At 41.6% G+C, this 22,222-nt stretch overlaps 1 protein-coding gene across 5 annotated transcripts in view; it reads left to right on the top strand.

Annotated features, from left to right (window-relative positions):
• Nucleotides 1-21,757, top strand: part of ICA1 (islet cell autoantigen 1) — a 294,496-nt gene extending 272,739 nt beyond the window's left edge. For all 5 annotated transcript variants that reach the window (XM_029588952.1, XM_029588957.1, XM_029588956.1 and 2 more), the window contains 2 exons: nucleotides 7,704-7,790; nucleotides 20,969-21,757. In XM_029588952.1, coding sequence (XP_029444812.1) covers nucleotides 7,704-7,790; nucleotides 20,969-21,090 — 209 coding nt within the window. In that variant the 3' untranslated portion in view covers nucleotides 21,091-21,757. The remainder of the gene's footprint in view (nucleotides 1-7,703; nucleotides 7,791-20,968) is intronic.
• The last annotated feature ends 465 nt before the right edge of the window (nucleotides 21,758-22,222 follow it).

Raw genomic sequence — 22,222 nt, 5'->3', positions numbered from 1 at the left:
ATGTGTGCAGGTTGAAAAGATGGGTGCCCCACTGAAATTTACCATTTCGCTTTTTCAAATTGCTCTTTTAGATATGTATGACTAAGAATATCATCTTGATCTTTAGGGATTTTTATGACCATTACTGTGTCAATTATCTGAATTATGCTAATAGGTTTGTAAGTTTGGACATGACCAGGAAAGGTGACATAGTAGTGACAACAGAAAAAGACCAAACAGTCCAACCAGTCTGCCCAGCAAATTTCTTATGGTAGTAACTGCCACTCCCTGCAGGTTACCCCCAAGCCTTGTATTAAGGGTAGTAACATTTGTAAACAAAGCCAAGCAACTGTCAAACCCAGAACAAAATTACTGCTAGCAAAATTTTTACAGCATGAGCAGCCTTCTTGATAATTCAGATAATGCTGCTTGAATGTGCTTTTCTTTTGGACTTAGCCGTAGAAGCAGTTTGGTGCTTTATCCTTAATATCTGCGTATCAGTACCCCAGACTGTAAAGGTTAGGGCCTAAAGTTGGCTGACATCCGAATCCAATTCCCCTTTTTCCCCTACCATCAAAGCAGAGTGTGATGTGTCCGTGTGTTCCCCTCTGCCTACGTTTTCTCCAGCATTTGTCTACACTCCTATTGTTCATTTGAAGTTGATCATTAGGAAATTTCAGTTTTTTACCAGGACAGCTAACATCTGAGTGATCATCGCTGACAAACCAAGGATGAACTAAAGTTCTTGTGCTTTAACATGAGAATAATCCAATTGTCATCTTGAAGGCATCAAATTATAAACTCCTTTATGACTGGAATGCCAGCCAAGTATCTCATGCAGATTATTCATTTGTGGGAGGAGGGGATTATTATGTAAGCATGTTAGAACAATAAATCTATTTTTCATTTTATCATAGAGCTAATGTAAAGTTAAGCAGTTCAAATGAGTTCAAAGATGAAATGTATGATCTTTCTCTGCGAAAACTTCCTGTGCTTTTCTACAAATTTAATCAGTGCTACTGCTTTTTTTTCATTAGCACTGTATGCACCTTATTCACTATGGCTTTTATCCCATTCTGTGTCTATGGAAAAACAGCTTCACATTTCAGACTCTGCCTTAATGCAAAAAGGTAATATTCAGATGGATTGTATCTTGAATGAAGTTACTGGCTCTCAGGGAGGTAGTAGGGGGAGGCAGAATTTTTTTTAACTTATTTTTTTTATTTTATGGAATGTCCTACATAGTTAAATACAGAGGCACAAAAAACAAATGGAGAATTTACTTACCTGATAATTTTGTTTTCCTTAGAGTAGACAGATGGATTCAGGTTCAGTGGGTTATGTTCCCCTGCCAGCAGATGGAGACTGAGCAAGCTGACATCACAGTATATATACTCCTGCAGTGACCCCAGCCTGCAAGTATTCTCTTCAAAAGCAACTGTGGGCAGACTTGCAAAAAACTTGATTAAAAACAGGCAATCTTAACTGTACTCAATCAACAAGAAACACTGAACTCGCGTAAGAATATAGGTACCCCAATCTAGGGACTGGATGATCGCTTACTAGTAATCCCTTGGGACCCGGAGCCCAGCAGGAGGATTATTAACACGTGCAGCAGCCAAGGGCAGGAAGCTGAGTCCATTTGTCTACTCTAAGGAAAATGAAATTATCAGTTAAGTAATTTCTCCATTTCTTAGCATGTAGACAAATGGACTCAGGACCAGTGGGATGGACCAAAGCTACTTCTAAACAGGGTGGGAGGCTGCCCGTGGTCCAGTCAACACCACATGTGCAAAGGCTGCATCTTCCGTGGCCTGTACATCCAGATGATAAAACCTGGAAAAAGTATGTAAGGAGGACCATGTCGCGGCTCGGCAGATATTGACTGAAGACGACAATCTAACCTCCTCCCATGATACTGCCTGAGCCCTAGTGGAATGAGCCTGAACCTGCGTAGGCAACAGTTTTTCAGCATCCACATGCACAGCCATGACCACCTCCTTAATCTAGTGACCTGTCTTAGACTGCGGAGACGAAGGGCCCTGCTTAATGCCACCATGGAGGACAAACAGGCAATTCGTCTTCCGGAAAGGTTCAGAAACCTCCAGAGACCACACGACAAGTTTCTTGACATCCAAGGGGGGCAGGAGGTGATGATACTCCGCATCCCTGACCTTATCCAAGGATGGCAAGGAAATGAACTGATTCAAATGAAATTCTGAAACCACTTTGGGCAAGAAGGATGGAAAAGTACGCAGCTGTAATGCCCCTGGAGTTACCTGAAGGATCGGCTCCTAGCAAGACAAGGCCTGCAATTTGGAAATTTGAAATGCAGAACATATAGCCACCAGGAACACGGTCTTCAAGGTCAATAACTGCAAGGAAAGGCTATGCAGCGATCGGAACATAGGGCCCACCAAGAAATCCAGCACCAAATTAAGCCTCCACAACGGCACTGGTAACCTCAAGGGAGGCCTAAGATGCTTCACTCCCTTCACAAAAAAACAGGCCACATCGGGATGAGACAAGGAACCACTATTCACTGGAATTCTGAAACAGGCAAGAGTCACAGCTTGCACCTTCAAGGAATTAGGGCCAATCTTTTATTCAACCCATCCTGCAAAAAGTCCAGAATGAATGGGATTTTAACTGAATGAGCAAGAACACCATGCTTCTCACACCAGGCTTCAAATACTCTCCAAACCAGCACATAGGCTAAGGAAGTGGAGAACTTTCGAGTGAGGAGTAAGGTGGCAATCACCGCAGAAGAATATCCATGCTTCAACAGGCGAGCCCTCTCAGGGGCCAAACCATGAGACAGAACAGAGTCAGATCCTCATGGAGAACCGGTCTCTGCTGCAGCGAAAGATGAAGGGGGGGGGTGGCTCCACCAGGAGTCTTCGCAGATCTGCATACCACGGACTCCTGGGCCAGTCTGGCGCCACCAGGAGTACCAGCCCCCTTTGGCCTTTGATCTTGTGAATTATCCTGCCCAGCAAGGACCACAGAGGAATGGCAAAAAAATTGTCTTCCGGCCAGACCTGTATAAGAGCATCTATGCCCAGGGACCACGGATCTCTCCTGCGACTAAAGAATCAAGGCAAAGTCGCCAGCAGGTCTAGGAACGGAAGGCCTCGATCCGCAAGCAGCTGAAAAGCCTCAGCAACGCCACCCATTCTCCTGGGTCCAGACTCTCCCTGCTGAGAAAGTCTGCTCTTACATTGCCTTTTCCTGCAATATGAGAGACTGAGATCATCCGTAGATCTCCTTCCGCCCATTCCATAAGTTGGTCTATTTCCTGTGACACTTGCTGGCTCTTGGTTCCTCCCTGGTGATTGATGTAGGCCATCATCGTCGCATTGTCCGACATCATGCAGACTGCTTGATCCTGCAGCCTGTGGCTGAACTGCAAGCATGCCAATCAGAGAGCCCATCCTTCCAGGTGATTGACGTTTCAATGGGATTCCTCGGCATTCCAATGCCCTTGGGCCATCAGCTCCTGACAGTGAGCTCCCCAAACCTGGAGACTCGCTCTGTCGTAAGTACCATCCAGGTCAGGGAGGTACTTTCTCAGAAGAGCCTCCTGCAACGACAACAGAAGGTGAGAGCAGATTTCCATTGGCAAGTGGAGCTGAACCAAATAGTCCTGAGTATGCGGGCTCCAATGAGATAGTAGCGAGCGCTGAAGAGGACGTACTTCCAGGGTTGCCACCATCAAGCCGAGCACCTGTAGATAGGACCACACCATCGGGTGTATAGTTTTCACCAACTGATGCACCTGAGACAATTTCTGAATTCAAACTTCCGGCAGAAAAACTTTGTCCTGTCCCGAGTCGAGCCAAACCCCCAGATACTCCAATGACTGGGATGGCTGAAGACTGCTCTTGACCAGGTTCACCACCCAACTGAGCTCTGCATCAAGGAGACAACCTTGTGTGTCACCAGGTGGCTCTCTTCCTGAGACATGGCATGAATCAGCCAGCTGTCCAAGTATGGGTGCACCAGGATCCCTTCACTTCTCAAGGCCGCTCATACTACCACCAGAACCATGGAAAACATCCTGGGGGCGGTGGCTAGACCAAAGGGCAGCACCCAAAACTGATAATGATGCCCCAGCACTGCAAAACATTGAAAACGGTGTTCCAAATGGATGGGGAATATGAAGGTAGGCCTTGGACAGATCCAGGGAGGACAGAAAGTCCCCCGACTGCACAGCCATTATCACAGAGCATAAGGTTTCCATGTGAAAATAAGTCACCTTCAAATGACTATTGACTCTCTTGAGATCCAGGATGGACTAAAGGAACCCTCCCTTCTTGGGCACAACAAAGTAAATGGAATATCGCTCCATACTTTCTTGAGATGTGGGCACCAGAACCACAGTTCTCAGCCTGAGCAGCCTTTGAAGCATAAACTCCACTTCTTCTGTGGGTAGTGACAAGGAGACACCATGGACACGTCCCGAAGAATACAGCAAAATTCCAGCACATATCATTCTTGTATCACCTCCAGGACCCACTGGTCCTATGTGATCTCAACCTGTTCTGATAAAAGAAAGAGAGGCATTCCCCTGTCTCCTGTTCCCGAAGCTGGGTCAGCAGACCTTCATTTGGAAGCTCGGGAAGATCCATCACCTGAGCCCGCTCCTCTCTTGGGCTGTCGAAGATTAAAGGACTGAGACCTACCAAAAAGCTGAGTCCTCTGAAAGGTCAACCCTCTGAAGTGATGAAACCGCTAGGAACCCTGTAGACAACACCTCATACCAGAGGGGTGCTGCAATTGCTTCTTATCCTCCGGCAACCGAGGAACCAGAAATTTGCCCACTTACTGGCCAGTTTCTCCAACTCACTCCCAAACAAGTGCAAGCCTTTAAAGGGCATCCTTGTAAGATTAGCTTTGGAGGCTACATCAGCTGATCAATTCCGCAACCAAAGTTTATGCCTGGCCGCTATCACCAAAGCCACTCCTGGCCGAGATACGGACCAAAACGCTGCCTGCATCTGCTAAAAAGGCAGCAGGCGGCTCCATAACCGCTTTGGATTTCTCTTCAGAATCATCAACCTCCTGAGAGAGAAGCAGACAAGATCGTGCCACTAGGGTGCAACAGGAAGTGATCTGTAAAGTCATCGCCAAAGTCTCAAAGGCTTGCTTAAGGATAGCCTCAATCCTCCTATCATGCACATCCTTCAAGGCCACTCCTCCCTCCATGGGGATAGTCATCCACTTAGGGACAGTACATACCAGTGCATCCACTTTGGGGAAAACGCAAACGTTCTCTCACAGCTGAATCCAGGTGGTACAGGAATTCCATTGTCCGATCCCCTTTAAAATTTGCCTCTGGGGCGTCCCATTCAAGATCAGTTCCTGAATGTCATCCATCACAGGGAAAAAACAAGAGGCTTTACACAAAGAAACCAAAATTGGATTATTTTTGGTGCCAACATGACATCCATACCAGGAACACCCAGCTGTTTTCCAGTTCCAGACCCAGAGGGATTTCTCCATCCTCCAGGGAATCAGGAACTGCCTCATCAGAACCATCCGGGATCCTGTTGGGAATATCCGCAGGGACCCGAGGTGAGCTCCGTCGCTTCATCATAGGACTGGAAGAAGGAGGAGCCACCTGCTGAGGGTCCGACCTGATAGGATTGGGTGAAATGGACTGTGCCTGAAGAAAAGCTTGTAAACCTTGAAAAAATTCCATCCAAGAAAAAGCAGCCAGGTCCAAATCAAACCCAGAAGGAACTGGAGCGAGGCTCACAGACCTACCCTCCCCTGCGGAGGAACCAGTAAAGAGAGAACCAAGGTTTGGCATCCCTCCAGCCAAGGCCATAACTAACCCATCATCAGAATGGGAAGAGCCAGGCTTAGCAAAATCCCTGAGTGTCCGAACAGTGCTGACACAAGTTAGAAGACAGGTCAGACTGAGAAGCCCTAATATGAAGGCAACACAAAGAAAAAAAGCACTTAGGTTTCTTGTTTTCTGGCGCCATTGCGGTTGTAAACGTATGTCTAAACAGTTCACGCTCAAAAATGTATGTGAATAAAAATTAAGCACCGGAGAAGTAAGCGCGACAAGGCACACATACAACTTGTGTGCCAAGCTAGTGTTTGAAACAGTTCAAAATCTGTATGCGCAAAGGCGCACCCAAACCTGAGCGCACAACTCATGTGCAGAGCCAATGCACTGCACATACCGGCCTGTAGAGGCAGCAAAGTATGCACAGGAGTGTGCGAAAACGCTGTTGCAGCCTACCACGCAGCATGCAAGCAAAGTCTAACTATGGGGCCTAGCCCACTGGGGCTGCTCAACCTGCTAGGCTGTCTAGTTCCCCAACCCTAACAAGAGCGGGAACGAACGTCAGGACAGAGTGCCAAGCATGGAGACCGGAGGAAGTCCTAAAACTCCTCTGTCTCTGTCTCTGAAGGCAAAACTTTTTTTTTTTTTTTTTTTAAACCTTCCCTAAACTCCGCGCATACTGGCTGAGTACAGAGACAGTCTCTGGCTGCAGGGGAAGAAGGCATCTGCTGTCACCACCGCCCTTGGCCTCCTGTACCCACTGCCTTTCAGCTGAATGAGCAGCTAAGTCCACGCCGGGAAACCCAGCTACCGGACCAAGGCACGCCTCTGTGGGACCATGGAAATCACCTCAGGAATTCTCAACTGGGAGAGGGACATTTTGGTATCACCACAGGAGAACAGGGCTTTCTTTTCTAGAAGTCAAATTTCTCCTTTGAAAAAATCCTAAGCAATCCCCATAGGGAAATGCATGACCACCATCTGCTGGAGACGGAGAATACTGGGAGGCTAGGTTCATTGCAGGAGTATATTGCGATGTCAGCTTGCTCCGTCTCCATCTGCTGGCAGGGAAGCATAATGCACTGGTCCTGAATCCATCTGTCTAAACGCTAGGAAATGTATACAGCATCCAACTATAAAGAAAGCCCTCTGCATTATCAATACTGAAGAGAATATCAAAGCCTTCTCTCCCCCCTTGTCCCGTAATCCCCAAAAATGAAAATGAAATGATCTGAGGTAGTACCACAGCATAATGACTTGAAAACACATTGAATATCATGCCCATGTATTCATAGAATGAGGAAGGAAAACTCCGAAGTATACCATGTCCCAAATGGATTCCATTTTGAATAAAATAAAAGCAACCTCTCTCTCTTCATGCATGTTACCTTCCCCATTAAATAGATGCCCCATAACTGGCAAAACAGAGATTTCAGTCCAGGTAAGTTCTCTCTTTTTTCCAGTTGGCCACCAGTCAGGCAGACTTCATAATTCAGGGGCCAATTATAGCCTTGTGCAAATATTTTCACGAGAAAAGTTCCAAAATTATTCTGCTTGTAGTATATAAATTGAAGACCACATTACAGTTTTGGCCAATCCTGTAACGAAAGTCAATCAATCACATGTGATTACTAAGCCAAACAAAAAAAGCAGACATTACTAAGAAAGCAAGAGGTGGGCCTATCCTTGAAAAGCTCTAGAGTATGAGTGCCTTGAATAGGGGAAACAGAAGTCTAAAGAATATTATTTAACGTTTTATGTTGATTGCATGTATTCCTTCTGTGTTTAAAGCGGCTTTCAGTTCACATGGTTGGTAGTCTGTATATTGAGTATGGATATTATGGCTTGTGATAGCGCAGTACTATCCTTTTAATAGAAGGCTTTGGTTCACAAACATGAATAACACACTAATCTTGTTTTTCAGGCTGGACAACCAGCAGTGATTGGCATCCGTCTGTCTCAAAGCCAGTACAGAATCTGAATTCTGACACTAACAAGACACCAGTGAAAGGTGATCATTCATTATTTTTATTATTGTTTATTATTTTTATTACTGCAATAAAGGTATTATATAACTATTGCATGATGCTCACTTCATAATTGAATATTCACGTACAGATGGTGCTTACTCTAAAAAACAAAAAACAAAACTGAACATTAATAGTAATCATGAATATAGGCCTAGAAACCTCGTAAACCACATCTTGCTTACATATCTCAGACCTCTCTTATGCTTTGTGAAACTCCTGGTAAAGCAGTGGAAGACTCTTAAAAATAATTTACTAAAATTAAAGGTTTGTTGAAAGACTCGGGTTTTAATCAGTTTCCTGGAAGTTAAATAACATTTTTGAAAGGCATGCTTCAAAGTTAGATGGCAGTACAGGAGAAGACTCTTCTCCTTATGGAAGTTAATTTAGTGACATAGAAATTAATAAAAGGGTATCATTAGTGGAGCGTAAAGAACAAACCAGATTGTATCTCATTAAACAGTTCTTTAAATAACAAGGGCCAAAGACATTTAAAACTTTAAAACCAAAATTTTAAATTGGCAGCTGATGCATTTCTTTTAAAATCAAGGAGATACTTTCATGAAACTTGATTCTAGTCTGCAGTCATGTTTTGGACTAGCTGCAGCCTCTGTACTGGGACCGGTGCTTTATAATGTATTTATAAATGATCTGGAAAAGGGAACATTGAGTGAAGTGATCAGATTTGCATATGACACAATTATTCAAAGTGGTTAAGTCACAAACAGATAGTGATACATTGCAGGAGGGCTTTGGAAGACTGGGCATCCAAACGGCAGATGAAATTTAATGTGGTCAAGCACAAACTGATGCACACAGGGAAAAGTAACCCACGTTACAGTTAAACAATGCTAGGCAAAATATTTGGAGTCCTCACCCTGAAAAAGGATCTAGACATCATAAGAACTTGATATGCCGTACTAGGTCAGACCAAGGGTCCATCAAGCCCAGTATCCTGTCTCCAATAGTGGCCAATCAAGTCACAAGTACCTGGCAAGTACCCAGACATTAAAAGATTCCATGCTACTAATGCCAGCAACAAACAGTGGCTATTCCCTATTGATTAACAGCAGTTTGTGGACTTCTCCTCCAGCAACTTATAAAAACTTTTTTTAAACCCAGTAACACTAGTTGCTGAAACCACATCCCCTGGCAATAAATTACAGAGCTTAATTGAGCATTGACTGAAAAAGAATTCTCTCCAATTTGTTTTAAATATGCTACTTGCTAACTTCATAGAGTGCCCCCCTACTCCTTATATTATCCAAGAGTAAATAACCAATTCACATTTACCCATTCTAGACCTCTCATGATTTTGTAGACCTCTATCATATCCCTTCTCAGCCGTCTCTTCTCCAAGCTGAACAGCCCTAACTTCCTTAGCCTTTCCTCACAGGGGAGCCGTTCCATGCCCTTTATCATTTTGGTCACCCTTCTCTGTTCTTTCTATAGTGCGAATGTATCTTGTTTGAGATGCGGCAACCAGAATTGCACACAGTATTCAAGATGCTGTCTAACCATTGAGAGATGCAGAGGCATTATGACATCCTCTGTTTTATTTGCCATTCCCTTCCCTATAATTCCTAACATTGTTTGCTTTTTTGATTGCCACAGTACACTGAGCCAACAGTTTCAATGTAATATCAACTGTGAAGCTCAGATTTTTTTCCTGGGTGGTAAATCCTAAAATGGAACCTAATCTCATATAGCTACAACATGAGTTATTTTTCCCTATATGCATCACCTTGCACTTGTCCACATTAAATTTCATCCTCCATATGGATGCCCAGTCTTCCAGTCTTGCAAGGTGGTCCTGCAATTTATCACAATCCACTTGTGATTTAACTGCTCGGAAAAATTTTGTGTCATCTGCAAATTTGATCACCTCACTCGTCGTACATCTTTCCAGATCATTTATAAATATATTTTAAAGCACTGGTCCAAGTATAGATCCCTGAGGCACTCCACTGTGAAAATAGACTATTTTATACTGCTCTGTTTTCTGTTTTTTTAACCAGTTTGCAATCCACAAAAAGACATTGACTCCTATCCCAATGCTTTTTAGTTTCTTGGAAGCTTCTCATGAAGGACTTACTTTATTTATTTATTTATTTATTTAAGTTCTTTTAATATACCGATGCGCTCTCAAACATTGAGGACAATACATTGAAATCCTTAGCTCAGTATGGGGTGGCAGTCAAAAAAGCAAACAATGGGCCAGATTCATTAAGGCTTTTCTCTCATTTTGTGTCTATGGGAAAAACCCTTAGTGAATCAGGTCCAGTGATAGTCTCTGTTTCTATCATAATATCTATGGATTGCTCTATGGTGCAACCACACCTATAGTACCCTATGCAGTTCTGGTCATCACATCTCAAAAACGATATAGTGGAACTAATAAAAACTACAGAGAGGTGATGCTATGTTCTCCTCTGAGATAAGGCAAAAGATGTTAGAGCTTTTACGCTTGAAAAAGAGACAGCTGAGGGGAGATAATGATAAAGGTGCAGGCCCAACGTATTCGCACATCCCCTAATTCAGAACTTTCCAAACTTTTCATGTTGGTGACACACTTTTTAGACACACATAATTTCACGACACGGTAATTCAGTCTACTAGCAAACCAAAGGTTAAACGAACGAAACGTATTTTGACAATTTATGTATGTTTACTTAAATATATACATAAATAAAATGTTTCATGACACAACCTATCTCATGAAAACCTTCTCTCTTAGCCTGTCTTATCAATATTTTATACTTGAATTGACAATGCTTATGTTTTTCCTATTTTCTTTAGATGGATCCTTCTTCCAATTTTTGAAGGATTTTTTTTTTTTTTTTTTTTTTATAACTAAAATAGCCTTTTTCACCTCACCTTTTAACCATGCCAGTAATCGTTTTGCCTGCCTTTCACTTTTCTTAATGTGTGGAATATATCGGCACTTCTAAAATGGTATTTTTAAAGAAAATACACGCCTGTTGAACACTTTTAACCTTTGCAGCTGCAACTTTCTTTTTTTTTCTAACTATTTTCCTCATTTTATCAAAGTTTCCCTTTTGAAAATTTAGTATTAGAGCTGTAGATTTACATATTGTCCCCCTTCCAGTCATTAGTTCAGATTTGATCGTTATGATCACCATTGCCAAGTGGCCCCACTACAGTTACCTCTCATCAAATCTTGCATTCCACTAAGAATTAGATCTAAAATAGCTTCCTCTCTCATCTGTTCCTGAACCAGTTGCTCCATGAAGCAGTTGTTTATTCCATCCAGGAACTTTGTCTCTAGCATGTCCAATGGTAAATTTATCCAGTCAATATTGGGGTGATATAAATCTAACAACCACAAGAGGGAACCCAAAAGGATTTTTACATAATGTAAGTAAGCCTAGGAAAGTGTCAGCAAGCCAGACGTTGTCTGTATAAAACATAACCAACCTGTCTTTTCAATCATTCACCTTCATTGGAAAATCTTTTATTCAAATTTTAATCTTCTTATAACAAAACTTTCTTTTTGCTTTCTTTTTTTTTTTTATAAAAAATTGGCCCAGTCCGTTTCTACAAAAATGGCCCAGTCCATAGGAGATCAAAAAACAACAGTCTTTAGCAGAACCAGCCCAACATGGCCAATGTTTCGCAATTACTATGCTTCATCAGGGGCACTCTAATTACTTTTCACACAAGTCCATTTTTTAACTGGACTTGGCTGTAACCTGTAAGATATACACCAATATAAATTCTAAATATATGATGGCAAATGAAAAATGTAGAACAATACTTACCTTATAAATGGCTACCATTTCAATCGAGACTTGGCGTCTCAACCGACTTGCTGACACCTTCCTAAGCTTACTTACATTATGTTAAAATCCTTTTGGGTTCCCTCTTGTGGTTGTTAACTTTATTACTCTGGGTAACTTTTTTTGACTCTTTTAAATATTAAGTTGGGTGATTGAAATCTCCCATTATTACTGCACTGCCAAATTGGTTAGCTTCCCTGATTTCTCTTAGCATTTCATTGTCCGTTTCATCATTTTGGCCAGGTGGATGATAGTATACTCCTATCACTATACTCTTCCCCAACACACATGGGATTTCTATCCATATAGATTGAACTGTGCATTTAGTCTCTTGATCTTTATCCTGTTGAACTCTATGTCCTCCCCGGACATAAAGCGCCACACCCCCACCAAGTTGATACTCCCAATTATTGCGATATAATTTGTAACCTGATATACCACTGTCCCATTGGTTATCCTCATTCTACCAGGTCTCTGAGATACCAGTTATGTCTCCTTCATCATTCACTGTTATATTCTAACTCTCCCAGCTTACTACTTGACTTCTGGCATTGGCATACAGACACTTCAAAGAGTGCTTTTTGTTTGTATTAACAACCTGCTTCTCAATTGATAGGGATAATTTAGAATCCTTTAGCTTAGGTGATTCTTTACTTATGGGCACAAGGACTACTTTTGCTTTTATTGGAACCTCTCTGTTCAGATGTCCTAACTGTCCTGTTTCATTAGTATCTTTCAAAGATACCTTCTTCTGATCCGTACACTGCTGAGTTGACTGTCTGCTTTCCCTCTTGTTCTAGTTTAAAAGCTGCTCTATCTCCTTTTTAAAAGTTTGCTCCAGCAGCCTGGTTCCACTCTGGTTAAGGTAGAGCCCGTCCTTTTGGGAAAAGTCTCCACCTTCCCCAAAATGTTGTCCAGTTCCTTACAAAACTGAATCTCTCTTCCCTGCATCATAGTCTCATCTAATCATTGAGACTCTGGAGCTCTGCCTCCTTCTGGGGACCTGCACGTGAAATAGGGAGCATTTCAGAGAATGCCACCCTGAAGGTTCTGGATTTCAGTTTTCTATCTAAAATCCTAAATTTTGTTTCCAGAACCTCCCTCCTACATTTTCCTTTATCGTTGGTATTCACATGTAACATGACACCCAGCTCCTCCCCAGCACTGTCTAAGATCCTATCTAGGTGACGTATGAGATCCGCAACCTTCACACCAGGCAGGCAAGTTACCAGGCAGTCCTCATGTCCACCAGCCACCCAAATATCTACATTTCTAATAATCGAATCACCAACTATGACGGCCAACCTAACACTTCCCTCGTGGGCAGTAGCCCTGGGAGACTCGTTCTCGGTGCGAGAGGACAGTGCATCTCCTGGAGAATAGGTCCTTGCTAAAGCATCACTTCCTGCTACACCAGGGTAATGCTCTCCAACTGGGAGAGCTTTCTGATCCAAGGCAGCACTGGGGCTGCCAGACTGGATTTGGGACTTGGCTGCTATGTCTCTGAAGATCTCATCAATATTACAACCCCCACCATGAGTAATAACTCATAAATCCTTACATGTGGGTAATAGCGATATTACATTTTTTCACCAAATTATAAATACATTAATCCATTCAAACATGCATATAATTAAATATTATATTTATTATTACAAATTAGAATAGTCTTAAAGTATACATGTACATACATAATTATCTCCATATTTCATAAAACCATTATTTTCATAATAGCTGTTTGTAAATCAGTACCCACATTTACCCATTATTCATACACACTCATTCATTCAACAACCCCATATTAAAACCACATAAATATTTCCCATAACTCAATACTATAACCCCATACCTAAATCCAACCAATTATGCAAACCCCCACTATATGCCAAAACCCCAACAAGGTCCCTTGTTTCACCTTCCATGGGCTTCCTCAGGGGGTGTCTTAAAAGGCTCTTGTGCCAACACTGATCTAATGGCGTTGTCTGATATTCACAGACACCTGCTTGTTCCAGATTATGCGTCGTTCAAACATCCTTCTCAGGGATTCTATAGCAAAATATTACATAAAAAATAAAACATCAAAAAGTCATCAAACAACTTATCAACAAGCCATAAATACCAAAACACTACCAATATACCATGAGCGCAATCTATAATACATACTTCACAAGATACAATACATTCTTCAAGCCGAACTCCATCCATCACATCCTTTATCTGTAAATACACCAAACACTTAATATACAAATATCCCTTTACTCAAGTCTCAACTATCCAATAATATATGGAATAACTCCTACCTCACCTGACTTGAGTACATTATAATATCACACACCTTCAATTTGCATCGCAAAACTATACAACACTAACTGTCCCCGATGAGACCTACAACAAAAATATATCAATACATCAGTTTAATCAATTAACCTACAAACCTTAAACTAAAATTCAGTACCTACCTTCTACACTGTTGAAATTTAATACTTTCAATACAAGCTATCACAAACCAGAGCCTCACAGGATGTGGACGTCACCATCCATATGAGCCAACACCCAACACCCCAACGTTTAAATATCAGAGTCCACCAATCAGATTGAGCCATGGACCCTAACTATCCAATCACAATACAGGTACCCTAAGCCAATCCTCTCTACAGAATTAGTAAAATGCCTCCCACTCAACATTACTATTCAAACCCAGTGGAGACATGGTCTTCCACCAATAAACATAAAAAAAGTGCAAGAATAAAGTCAGTTCCTGGTGAAGCGTTTGAACTGTCACATTTAATGTTTTATTACGGCAACTCCTTAGTTTAAATACAGTCTCTTACTGAAGGTCCCCCAACACGGTCCCGTGTTTCGCCACCCGGCTGCTTCGGGGGGGATTAGTTTTAACTATCTGTATCAGTCTGGCATGGATTTGAAACAGAGTGCTCCAGTGTTTTGTTGGATTTACTTCCACCAATAAATACATTTTTATTCAGTTCGCCACAGGGCACGAGTAATCTCACCTCAAAAATCCTTCCAGAACTGTTGAATAACAAAAAAAAATCTAAGATCATCAACCCGGTGGCCACATGAATCCCAATAGGCCACTAACTGCGCCCCCTCCTTTTTAATACGGATATTGCTCTTATGTTCCACTATTTTTTGAAGTATCATCTGTTTCGTATGATCAATATATATAAGATTACACGGACACACAATTCCATATATAACCCTCTCTGATCTACAGGAAAATGATCCATTAATGGTATATGGATATTTTAAAGCTGGGGGGGGGGGAAATGATTTAATAACCATCACATTATCACACACAGAACATCCGGAGCACCTCCGTTGGCCCAAACTTACATAACTCTCATCCCCTCTGTCGCTATCTTTTATCAATGTTCTCAAACTCCTACCTTTTTTTATAGCAAAAATAGGATTATCCTGAAATCCAGGTAATGATTGTAACACAGGCCAATATTTCATTATGATGTATTTGATCTGGGAGTCCCAAGACGAGTGGGGTATGCAACATATCACTCTATCCACCCGAGACCAGGTAGCTGTAATTAATACATTTTCCCTATTGGCATATAATGCTCTTTTGTAAGCTCTTCTAACACATTTCCTTGGTTATCCCCTATCCAAAAATTTCTGGGTAAGTCCCTGTGCTCTTACTTTATAATCCTGGACCGACAAACAAATTCTCCGATATCTCAAGAACTGACTAATGGGTATGGACTCTCTTAATCTCAGCAGATGAAAAGTCTTAAAATGCAAAATAGAATTTCTATCAAGTCGGTTTAATGTAAATTGTAGTAAACCATTGTACAATCATGTCCAAAAATGCAATGCTATGATTGCTAAATTGTAAAGTAAACATTAAATTCGCTTTCAGGGAATTTAACCACTTACCAAATTCTCCCAATTGTTCCTCACTACCCATCCAAACCCAAAAAAGATTGTCAATAAACCTTTTCCAGGCAGCAATCTTCCCAAATCATGGTGATGTATAAATATGCATCTCCTCAAATGCTGCCATATATAGGCATGCCACTGAACGATGCATAATCTGGAACAAGCAGGTGTAGGTGTGAATATCAGACAACGCCATTAGATCAGTGCTGGCGCAAGAGCCTTTTAAGACACCCCCTGAGGAAGCCCGTGGAGAGTGAAACAAGAGACCTTGTTGGGGTTTTGGCATACAGTGGGGGTTTGGATAATTGGTGGAATTTAGGTATGGGGATATAGTATTGTGTTATGGGGAATACTTATGTGGTTTTAATATGGGGTTGTTGAATGAATGAGTGTGTATGAATGCTAGGTAAATGTGGGTATTGATTTACAAACAGCTATTAATGAAAATAATGGTTTTATGAAATATGGAGATAATTATGTAATATGTAATATTGCTATTACCCCCATGTAAGGATTTATGAGTTATTACTCATGGTGGGGGTTGTAATATAGACTCTCTGTTGTATGTTCCTATTGATTAGGGTCAGCCCCACCCCAAGAAAAGCAGCCTTCTGTTAGGTGAGGAGTTTTTTCTTTTTCTTTTTTCTTCTAATCCAATCACTTCTTGACATCTCCTGAAGACACACAGACTGTGGCAATTTCTGCTCTGCAACCCACTGAGTAGTTTGGTAAATGGTTCCTGAACTATATAATTTATTGTATGTATCTCTGTCTAGTTCCTCTTTCTCTCCCCTCCTCTTCCAAACATTTCTTTCCTTAATAAGAAAAGGGAGACTTGGAAGCAGATCAGCAAGATCCATTCTATGGGGTTTTTAAATTACTATTTAAGCACTTTTCTGCCCTTCTGCCAGTTAACTCAGTTTATGTTTTGCTGGCAGGCAATAATGTGCAGAAGGGAGCTAGTGCAGCAGTATTAGCAGTTACTTTTCACTGACATCACCAGCATGATATCAGCTATTTACAGCAATGTTACGAGAGGTGAAGGCAGAGGGAAGTAAATCTGTATTTCCCATCCCTCTCCTGGAAGCACGCCTAACCTTTTTAGGATACCCATAATCAATATGCATATGAGAGATTTTCATACATTGAAGTCCCAGAGTTTGCAAATCCATCTCGTGTATTCATTGTGGAAATCCTGAAAACTCGACTGGCTAGGTGTGCCTTCAGGAGAGCATTGGGAAACTGAGGTAGATGGACAGGCAGAGGGAGATGAAGACTTTTGGATTGTTTTCATGTGAAAAGGCAATGTCTTAGTGCCCTAAACAAAAACCATAGGGGTAACCTGCACACAGAGGCAGTTACAACCCTGCACACCATGCTGAGCAGCCTCGATGGGCAGTTTTGGTCTTCATTTATTTATTATGCATTTATAGCCTGCCAATCCACAGATCACAGCGGGTTACAATAAACATACACAGTATTAAACGAAACATAACTCAATATAATATTGAGATGTATCATTTCAACACAGGATAAAAACATGCATACCAAGGTATGGTGGCTTATTCTCAATCACTCGTATCACATTGGCCAGGCATGGAGGCGACAGAAAGGTAAATTAGACTGGAAATGCAGAAGAAAACAGATCCTAGGTCAGAGGTTTTCTGAAGCACAGTGGGTCATTTTCTGCCTTAAGGATATCTGGGAATTTGTTGCATAATAGCTTGCAACAACTAAAAAGATGGTCATGACACTGGGCTAATTGGATCTTTTTAAAATCAGAGACTTTAGATTCAGCTGCTGTCATGTACTGTATTACTGCTTTTCTCATCTAGAATGGGTTATTGTCATGATATTGCACCTAGAAGGTAGAGTAAAATCAGTGTTTAATAAGCAGCCTAAAGTTGTATTCGTATCAAAATCCCATTTCAGTGACTTTCAACTATACTTTAAATCAGGGGTCAGGAACCTTTTTGGCTGAGAGAGCCATAAACGCTACATATTTTAAAATGTAATTCCATGAGAGCCATACAATATGTTTAAAACTAAATATAAGTAAATGTGTGCATTTTATGTAAGATCACACTTTTAAAGTACAATAAGTCTCTGAAAATATTACACCAGGCCTTAAGACACCAATACATCTCCTATTAGGAAAACGGACCAAGTCAGGCTGCTATAGAGTCCTACACAGAAATTACACGCCAGCAGAAAACCTCACCTGAATCACGTGCTGTCCCTCACCTAACATAGAATAAAGAGACCAAAACGCATAACAAGAAGCATGCAGAAAAAAATGAATTGGAAACTGCAACAAGCCAGAGTCTCTGTATGCAGTGTAACAAAGGAAAAAAGAAACATCACCCATCCTTATAAAACAAATCAAGAAATATAAAATCATCAGCAGTAAAACTGTACTAACAAAAAGAACATATTTCGAAACAGCTAATGAGTGGAATATCCAATAATTAAAAACACATATAAAACATTTCCAGATACCAACAAAATATTTCAAAATAGCAGACACAAAGACCCAGTAATGAAAAATAATAAGGATACAAAAATTTTTTTGCTCTGCATACCTGGGAACGTTTGAGATCCAGGTGTCCTGAGATTGTTCTGAATTAGCAGGAGGTGGGGTGGTTTGCTTGGAACTTTCTCCTCTCTCAGTCACATACCAGCGCTCTCTCTCACACTGGCTCTCAATGACACACCTATACACACATGCTCTCAGTACTCACATATACCCATGTTTTTTCTCTCTCACTTATATAGGCTCTTAATTACACATTTACACACATGCTGTCTATCTTTTCACGCTTACACATACACAAAGGCTTTCAATCAAATAAATACATGCTGTCTTTTTCTCTCACACACAGACTCTCATTCACATGCTTACAAACATGTCCTCTCTTTCTCTCATTTACACACAGGCTCTCAATCACATACTCACATGCTCCATCACCTAAACCAGCTCTCAATCACACACAGACACACATGGTCTCTCTCTCTCATTTAAACACAGGCTCTCAATCACATACTCGCATGCTCCCTCACCTAAATCAGCTCTCAATCACACACAGACACACATGATCTCTCTCTTACTTATACACACAGGCTCTTAATCATACATACACATGATTTCTCTCACACACAAAGGAACTCAATCATACACACATACTCTTTCACACAAACAGGTTTTCAATCACAAACTTACACATACAGGTTCCCAATGGTAAACTTACATTCGTGCTCTCTCTCTCTTTCACAGGCAGGCTCTCAATCACAAACACACTCTCTTTCACATGTACAGGCTCTCAATCATTCACATACATGCAATCTCTCACTCACTCACACACACACACACAGCCCCCCACCGCGGCCCGGAAGAGGAAGTGGAGAGTATCGGGTGAGTGCGCGGCAAGAAGAGGCCACACTAGTGCGCTCGGCATCGGCCCGAAGAAAAGAAGACTGCAGCGCGGCTCGGAGGAAAATGAAGAGGTTCAGCCGCGGCCGATGGGACGCCGCCTCCGCGAGGGCTGAAAATGAAGAGGTTAGCGTTGGGAGGAGGCTGCTGCCGCCGCGAGTTCCCGGGGTGGGGGAGAGAGAGAGTGAATGAGCGAGCAAACACCTCGCTCGCTCATTCACTCTCTCTCTCCCCCACCCCGGGAACTCGCGGCGGCAGCAGCCTCCTCCCAACGCTAACCTCTTCATTTTCAGCCCTCGCGGAGGCGGCGTCCCATCGGCCGCGGCTGAACCTCTTCATTTTCCTCCGAGCCGCGCTGCAGTCTTCTTTTCTTCGGGCCGATGCCGAGCGCACTAGCGTGGCCTCTTCTTGCTGCGCAGGCACCCGATACTCTCCACTTCCTCTTCCGGGCCGCGAGGGGGGGGGGGCGAAGAGAGCTCGCCGGTGCCGCTGACTCCAGCTGTCCTGCCGCGTTCCGCCCGAGCTGACAGCATTTTAAGCCCGGGCGGAGGAGGACCGGGGAGCAGCTGGGTCAGCGGGAAAGTGTGGCGACTGTCTGCGAGCCAGATGCAGCCCTCAAAAGAGCCATATCTGGCTCGCGAGCCATGGGTTCCCGACCCCTGCTTTAAATACTTGGTTAAGCTATAGAATATATTTAGCTTTTGTTTGTCTATTACTTAATCTTGAACATTAAGCATTTTCTTTTTCCATTATTCACTAAATTCTATTAATCTAGTTGAAAAATTACAAACAATTATTCCTTTAAAGTAGTCCAGACTACAAAAGGCATCTCACTAAACAAACACTGCAGCAGATATTTTATTTAAAAAAAAAAAAAAAAAACCCTACCCATATTTTGTTCCTCTAGTGTGGAGTATACTCTACAAATCTATATTACATTAGTGCACCATGACCTGAATGCCAATAACAGTGAGTGAAATTTCTGGTATCTGCTCACCACAGACAACCGGAAGGATTTTTTTGTTTGTGTGTTGATGCGATTTTATTTTTATTGTGTATATTATCAGTGTAATTCACCTTGAGGCTGCAAAGAAAGGTGAATAAGAAAGTGCTTCAGAACCACAGCAGGGTTACAGAGTAAACCGTTGCAGTGGGAGAAGGGAAGCATTTCCCTGGGGTATTGTAACTCCTGTGGCCCTGTTGGTTATCAGCATGAGTTAGCAGGGGCAACACTCTTTTACAGACATGCTTCCTATCTCACACTAAAATGCCAGTATGCCACCCTGCTATAAATGGTGCAAGAGGGATCACAGAGAAGGGGAGGAGAAGAGAGAGAGAGATTGGGAGGTCAGAGCAGAAGGGGAAGAATTGGGGAAAAGGAGCCAGAGTCCTGTATTGCTATGGAGAGTAAAAGCTGGGCTCAGCATAGAAGAGGCTGAATAGGATCAAAAGCAAACTTGAATAGGTGATGGGAGCGTGAGCAGAGGAAAGGCAGAACAGTAGACATTTTTTTTCTGGGACACATGAGAGTATCTGAAATCATTGTTTTTACTATGATGAACTTTACTGTCCATTTCCTTCACCTCACCTTGTTGATGCATTGGTTGCCTACAGGCCCTGCTGCTTATAATAAATAAATGCTTCACATTCAGTGCCTTGGTTAATAGCTTGGAGAACTTGTTAATGTGCGAGTTATTGCTTGTTGGGGGATTGCATCAGAAAAGGGCCTTCATATTGACCCTGTTCATAGAAAATAAAAGGAAGTCTCTTTTAGAATATGAAAACACATTTAGAATCATATAAAAACTGATGTCTAGGTAACTTTCCAAATGCATTTGAATCAAAATAGATTTCCACATTTAATTACTCTCACCATTGCAGCACTTGGTTAAAAGTTTAGATTGTTGGGATTCATTTTTCAGAAGCTGACTTAACAATTTCCTTAAATGTCTGTGTGGCCATTCTCATTAAAGACTATTTGTGTACCCAGAGCAAGAAATGATTTGTGCACTCTGCTTTCCAGAGCCTGCCAAGAATCCTAAAGATCTGACTGCGTGGTTCAACCTCTTTGCTGATCTTGACCCGTTATCTAACCCTGATGCTATTGGGAAAACTGATAAAGAACATGAACTACTGAATGCATGAGTCTGCATCACTGAGTATGCAACACTGGTTTTATGATTATCTGCTGGAAATAATCAGTATGTTGTGAAATTTTTAAGAATGTGCCATTCCATTAAAATGAAAAGGAGATAGATATCTATATCTATATGTAAATGTTCCTTTTCTAGAAGAAATTCTAAACAAGATCAGACTCGAGGCAGATATCCTGCTTCTTTAAAATACAGAAACAGAGTATGCCTGAGGTGTTACAGAGCTGTTAAATAAAATTATAAACCTATTTTTATAATGTTTTTTTCTGTAATTCTGCAATCATGTAATTAAAAGAGGCTGCATGCGTCAAAGGAATATATGATCTTGAAGTGTGAAGTAATTTTGTCTGAAAGCAGCCTTGGTGAAAAAAAAATCCATATGAGCTTGTTAATTCAGAATTATGGTTATTTAGGCCTAGTAGATTGTTTTCTTTTTAGTGAAAAATTGCAAAACCCATTAGTTTATCTTGGGATAAACTTTATTTGCACTATATAATACCAAACTTGTACCCAAACAGCAATGTATGAGTTCTGGGTCTTTTGTTGTATTACAGGAAAACCACATTCATCCAGTTATATATCAATCTGTATTTAAACTAATTGTATCTTCTGTGAAAACATTTTTCATGTGCATAAATTCACAAACATGTTTTCCTTGAGCCTAATGTGTTATTTACTCTTCCATAATTCTATAATAAAAAGGGTTTTCACAAAGCAAAGTTAAAATGGAATTTTTTAAATTGTTTATTCAGTTGGGATTCTTAGCCAAGGTTTTAATGTGGTAAAGTATTTGAGGTACAAGCAGAATCATGCTTTAGTATGTGCTGGAGCTGCCAGAACTAATATATCCCCTCTAGTTTTGGCTTAGGTTTCCCGATGATTTCAGTACAGTAGTGTGGTTGCCATGCAAACTGCCACCCACCCCTTCTAACTGCATGCACAGGAGGGAGTGTGCTGGCACTTACCCTTTCCATACGGGCTAGGCTAAGGAATAATGTTGTTTTAAAAGGACCAATATTTGCTAAGTGATCATGCGACAGGGTGGGTCTACATGAATAACTCCACCTTTCAGCCGTCGTCTTAGGATGGATCAATGACAACATTTTTTTTTTTTTTTAGTTTTT

This window comes from Rhinatrema bivittatum, chromosome 2 (genome assembly GCF_901001135.1).
Source record: "Rhinatrema bivittatum chromosome 2, aRhiBiv1.1, whole genome shotgun sequence".
Classification (NCBI taxonomy): domain Eukaryota; kingdom Metazoa; phylum Chordata; class Amphibia; order Gymnophiona; family Rhinatrematidae; genus Rhinatrema; species Rhinatrema bivittatum.
The sequence above is the reverse complement of the archived record's forward strand: the minus strand, read 5'-3'. Positions and strand labels throughout refer to the sequence as shown.